Source organism: Poecilia reticulata, linkage group LG13 (assembly GCF_000633615.1).
Source record: "Poecilia reticulata strain Guanapo linkage group LG13, Guppy_female_1.0+MT, whole genome shotgun sequence".
Classification (NCBI taxonomy): domain Eukaryota; kingdom Metazoa; phylum Chordata; class Actinopteri; order Cyprinodontiformes; family Poeciliidae; genus Poecilia; species Poecilia reticulata.
Genome location: NC_024343.1, coordinates 27,957,691 through 27,963,690, shown reverse-complemented (window position 1 = coordinate 27,963,690; position 6,000 = coordinate 27,957,691). Strand labels below are relative to the sequence as shown.

At 39.8% G+C, this 6,000-nt stretch overlaps 1 protein-coding gene across 4 annotated transcripts in view; it reads right to left on the bottom strand.

The window, feature by feature from the left end:
• Nucleotides 1-1,210: 1,210 nt before the first annotated feature.
• Nucleotides 1,211-6,000, bottom strand: part of fndc3a (fibronectin type III domain containing 3A) — a 56,665-nt gene continuing 51,875 nt past the window's right edge. For all 4 annotated transcript variants that reach the window (XM_008426371.2, XM_017308326.1, XM_008426372.2 and 1 more), the window contains 2 exons: nucleotides 5,290-5,414; nucleotides 1,211-3,703 (listed from right to left, as the gene is read on the bottom strand). In XM_008426371.2, the coding sequence (XP_008424593.1) occupies nucleotides 3,380-3,703; nucleotides 5,290-5,414 (449 nt within the window). In that variant the 3' untranslated portion in view covers nucleotides 1,211-3,379. The remainder of the gene's footprint in view (nucleotides 3,704-5,289; nucleotides 5,415-6,000) is intronic.

Genomic DNA, 6,000 nt, shown 5'->3' with positions numbered 1-6,000 from the left:
AATAATAAAGGTCAATACAAGATTCAGGAAAAAAAACTGAAATGCAAACTTAAAACAACTATATTAATAATTTTCCTGCTTTAAGTTAGAAATAGAAAATACAATGTATATATTTTAAAAAGCAGTTAGGGATGAATATGTACAATTTATATATAAAGATTATTTTTATGTTTGTTTAATAATACATTTTAGAGTATTTAACAAACAAGTGTCCAATTCAACGCCAGGTTTCAGTTTTGAAATGCATGTTTTAAATCTTTTTTTAAAATTGTATTATTTTAGGAGAGGATTCTGGAAAGTAACTGGCTGCTCAGGCTTATGCGTCAAGCAGGGATGTATTTTTAGTTTCTGATCAACAGGTTTCTATCATTTTTATGTCTGCAGCAGCTGCATCAGTCACCGAAGACTGCGTGTCTGCCGTCTTCTGTTGAGTCAGAGCTTTTCCAAATAAACAAACCTTTGCCGCAAGAGACACCGACTTCAGAGTTTATTGCGTGAACTGAAGTAACCCACCTCAGGATGAACTACTCAAACCTCAGAGGGTCAGCAGGAGCCCTCTCCTCTCGCCCGCTCTGTTGCCGTTTGCTTCTGTCAAAGCAACACAACAGGAGAAAACTGGCGTGTTTTCTTTCAGGAGTTTCCAATCCATCTCTCACCAAGAGCCAACGCCGAGAACAATGCAGGGGGGGGAACAAGAAGCGGGCCCAGTTTCACCCTCATCCATCACGGCGTGTTCGGGCTGAGAGAAGGCGCTGCCGCATCTTTTTCAGTGTCTTCAGGATGAACTCTGAAGATTCCTGAGGAGCCGACAACTTTTCGCTCAGTGGTCCAGGATTGTTCGAAAAATGCTTTCAGGTGTAGTTTCTTGATTTGAGACATCTAATATCAAAGGGAGGTGCACCAACATTATTTGTCATTATTTACGTTCAAACAATTATATGCCATAAAACGGATCTAGACTTCTTATTCATGTTCACATGTGGTGAAACTGTCCAACATATGAGCTATACTTGGACATGACGGTGACATTTAATTGATCGTGCATGGAAAACGCATAATACCGCCCTATAAGTCTTTGAAAATGAGACAACAAAGCTACGTGGACTAATAAAGTCTCAATGCTGACGTAAAACTGACTGAACTCTGAAGATGTTTTAGGTGTTTCTGTTTAGAAGCAAAAGGAAGCCAAAGAGACGCGCTCAAACTTCAACCATGATGAAGAATTATAAATCTTTTATTGTGCATGGATCCTTTTGTAGATATCATGGCTATACAGATACACTTTAGATACATATCTATGATTATACATTTTTCCCATAACGAACATTGTAAAGTGATATGTCTGGTAGTATGTATAGTATAACAAATCTTTTTGGAATGTACGGTGTATGAGGTAACTGCAAACATTAAAATTACATAAAAATGGTCTTTTATTTTTGTGCATATTTTACTCATTTTTTGTGTTTTTTTTTGTTTTTGTTTCCTTTTTTAAATCTCTCCAGCCAAAAGGCAGCAAGCCCAACGGTGAAGAGGTGTTAAAATGGCACACTTTGCAATCGCTATCAAAAATAGGAATTTGAATCATTTCAGTGACAAAGAAGAGACGTTAGAATGTCTGAAAGACCAAATCATGTAATTACTCAGGATGTTTTGCAAGGTACCTGCGTTTCGTTTCTATTATTATTTTTATTTCTTTTACAGCGGCAGCAGCGGAGATCTGCTAAACAACACTAGACCTCACAGCCAGATCAGCACTGAAGACGACCCAGTGTCAGCAATCTGTTACAAATACTCAACGTACAGAGAAAAGGCAAATTTTAGATTTGCATTGTAACACATTTATGTATCCATCACTTGCATTCCATGATTCATGACTACTCAGGATTGTTTTAATCTTCTGTGGAGAGTATTAACATATATTACTTCAATATTATAAAAAAATATACTTCACACATGTATGAACCGAAAAAAGGAACAAAAGAAAAATCTAAATATAAAGAACTACTTTTCATTTTTCTCAGGATTACATGTTAACTCCTAATGAATGCTGCAAAATAAAAGGAAATAAAACACATTTTAGCATTTCTTAACACTAAAAAAAGAGATCAAAACTTAAGAGAAGAAAAAAAAGATACTGTTTTTTCCCCCCTCTCTCTCCAATTAAGGCCTCTGAAACAACTGGTGTACAGATTTTTTTCTTCTTCTTTTTATTCCCGCTTATAGATGAGCTGTTTCAGTGACACGTTATGCGATACTACGACTTTTAAAAACACCCAAAACACAAGTAGGGCTTGCACAATCTCAAAGTGTGCTCTATAAAATGCATCACAAGACCAAAAACAAATGCAGACAGTCAAGATTTTCTTCCACTAAGGTGCAAAAAATCAATTACCAAGGAGAAAACAAAAGTAAAACATATGAGAAAGCGTACATTTTTTGTGCTGAACAACAATATTTAAGAGAAAAGCAGCTGCATGATTGTAAAAACAAGCTACAGTATAACTATATGATAGTAAAAATAATTAGAATTCACTGTTAGTTTGGTTTCTGTTTAACTTTACGCTTTGATTCAGGGTTTTTTTCTCCTCCACAAACCCGCCGAGCCTCGTGTCCTCGCTGTACAAAAATATACGAACGTTTCTCCAGTTGTTGTTGCATCCTTGAACATTCCGAACTTGAGAAAGATTGAAAAGTGCTAAATGAACGCTCTATAATGTGAAAGGGAGATTTTCTGTGACTCCCGCACGGAGTAGAGTGGGGTGTGGAGTTAGGTTCCTTCATCTGGGCGAGAAGCCCTCCCAGCCGTCTGAGCTGTGGCACGAACTACATAAGAGTACACACACCTGGAGACACACACACGCACACACACCTCACTGTGCAAACACTGGCCCTTCAGGTCCCACAGTCAAAAAGCACGTCGGCTAAAGACAGAACCTACAAACTTTTTTTTTCTTTTTTTTTTGGAACACATCTATGAAAAAACAGCTTCATACTGGACACAGAAATGGAAATATAAATATGGACAGTTTCTATACATTTAATAAACCCCCAAAACGAACCAATATGCTTTCAGAGTTCCTTCTGCACAGGCGGCTGATCGCTATAGATTAGAAATCTGAGCTGAATGCATGACTTTGGGGCGGGGTGACAGAGTCAGGAGAGTCCGGAAGGAATCACAGGTGCCAAATGAGATGTTACATCCTCCATTTATAAACACACACATCCTGCTGCTGCTGCACCCCAGTTCAGATAACGTGATTAAGCCGTCCAAACCGGAAAACAGTTAAAGTACAAAACAGAGAACACAAAACAACAGAGAGATGGAGGGGATGAGGGGGAGAATAAAGCTATAATCCTGCAGCCAGGCGGCGCTGACTCCTCACTTAATGACGAAGTACTGGATGACAAAAGCGATGAGGATGGCGATTACGGCAAAAACCATGAGGAGGAGGAAGGCGCACTGCTCGTCCGTGAGGCTCTGTCTGGTTCTGATGGACTCCGTGCCGGTCCGGGAGCCGGGCCCCGCCGTGCCGCCGCCTGCCGCCGCGTCGCTCCGCTGCTGAGAGAGGGTCACGGTGGGGCTGTAGGGGCCGCTCAGCTCCGTGGCGTCCTGGCACTGCCGGATGGCGCACACGCGGAAACGGTAGTCGCTGCTGGGCTGCAGGTTCTGGACGTGGAAGGATGTAGCAGAACCTTTAAAAGTCTTTGGAAGGGGTAAAGAAAATGAAAGAAATGATTAATCCCACAGGGAAATTAAATGTTGTTGTAACTCATTGTACAATTTTCTTCACAGAGTTGTTGTAGAGAATCCCAAAGTTGAAAGTAGTCGGAGGCCAACTTAAAGTGCAAAAATAATTTTTGATGTGAATTTCTTTGATCCATAAATTAGATATGTAATATTTTAATGAAACAACGTGGCAGTTTGTTTTGGTTGGACAGTTTCCTTACTTTTGGGTATTTTTTTCCCAGTTAATTGGGTCTAGAAAGTCTTTTAGTTTATTCAAAGCAACTAAAAGCCCTTCTTCCATCCACCTTATTTAATAGATAAAATTATGGGCTCCAATTTTTTATCATTATTTGGAAAAGGTCACTGGACGTTTCACTCCTACTTACTTTTAAAGGCTACTCCTGACCAAAACTGACAAGTCAGTCAAACAGTATCGATTAAGAGAAGCAGACAAACGTCGCCATGGTAACCCTGGAGGAGCTACATACAGCCAGCGTTACAACTGATTTACATCACGACGTGTTCATTTGTCAGAGCGCCCGAGTCAAAGCCCAGAACAAAACCCAAAGAGGGGAACATTTTCAATGAATGCTTTTAAAAGTGATTGTGAGATAATTACTCATCCAACTGCTTCCTACCAGCTGGATTTTTATTTTTAGCTGTGACTGACCATTTAAACACCAGAACGGATTCTGATTCATATTTTTGGTGATATCATGTTGTAAGAGAAGCCATCTGCTTTCAGATGTTTGCCAACCAGTTTTCTGAGACGGATCTGAACGCTTCCAAGAGCGACACGTTTCTCAAATTTTCTTCACACAGAAAACCACCAATAAAATGAAAATGGTTGATTGAACTCAGGATTTTATGGTTAAAAAAAACAACTACTCGACTATAGATAGGGCTGCAACAGTTATTTTAACAATTGATTGTGACAATTAATCAAACAATGAATTTTCAAATTTTTTAAGCTTATTTTGTACAATATTAGAAATACATATGGCTCGGAAGTTATGGGTAGGAAAAAAAATAGATTTTTTTTAATATTAATTGCAAAATGAATATATTTTTTATCTAGTTTTAGCTTAATTACTCCATAGCTGGTTTACACAGCATCCTGCCAGTTGAAACTGCTTCAAGAATAATGTCTCTTCTTAAAAACAGATGTTTAACCCCAATGAGAGCGACGGTAAGAATAAAACAATGAAGACATAATTCAGAAGTCGCATCATTCAGCTTTCTGATTCAATTGCCAGCATGTGATGCCACATTAGCATAGCCCTGCAGCGGCCATCATTCCACGTTAACATGGCTGCAGGCCGTCATGAGGGATGAATGTTCTTTGCAGGGGCGAGACACCTGGGATGCCTCATGGATCAATGACCTTTGCATAATGGGCAATTTAAATCCGGCAGTGACAATACAGAGTGGGCAGCACTGCAGAGACAACAACACGGCCCAGAACCCATCTGCATCCTGATCTGCACCAAGCCGTCTCTCTGGAGAACGATGGGGCCGCTGAAGGTAATGGGAGAAGGATGAGGAGAGGAAGTTACCGGTACCTGCTTGAACTCTGAATTTCCCATCATGCTCTGCAGGCTGTAGATGACCGGGTCCCCCTTCATGAGCGGCAGGGCCTCCCAGGTGACTTCGCAGGAGTTTTCGTCGAGACGCTCCACTTTAGGGACTGAATGTGGGAAAACAGAAAGACGCAGTGGAATAATCCAGAATAAATAACACTCCTTTGGGCTTCCCCAAAACTCTGACATCAGACCACAGTAAAAAACTTACACTGCAAAAACACAAAATCTTAGCATTGTATCTAGATTCTAGCACAAATATGCTAGCACAGTTGAAATAAAACTTGCAAAAAACGTATGAGCAAGACATATGAGCTTGTTTTAAGCTGAAAATCAGATATACAACTCTGATCGGAGCAGATCTGGCATTTAATTATGTTAGTCAGGTTGTTCTAAACCATGTAATTATAAATAAAGACTAAGAAACACATCCAGCTTCTTCTGACTTAGAGTTCCACAGCTGTAGCTTACTCCTCAACAGGAAGGTGGAATTGTAAGCCTCTAAACTAAACCGTTAAAGTGCCTTTTTGATCTCAAAACATCCAACTATAAGTGAACATGTTAGCAAAAATCCAACACTAAACCCTCTTTACTCTGAAAGTGGACTTCACAAACAGTGTTGAGTAACACAGGCTATCAGACACATGACTTCCAGATACAAAAAGGGCTTCTGCACTGACAATAGAACCTACA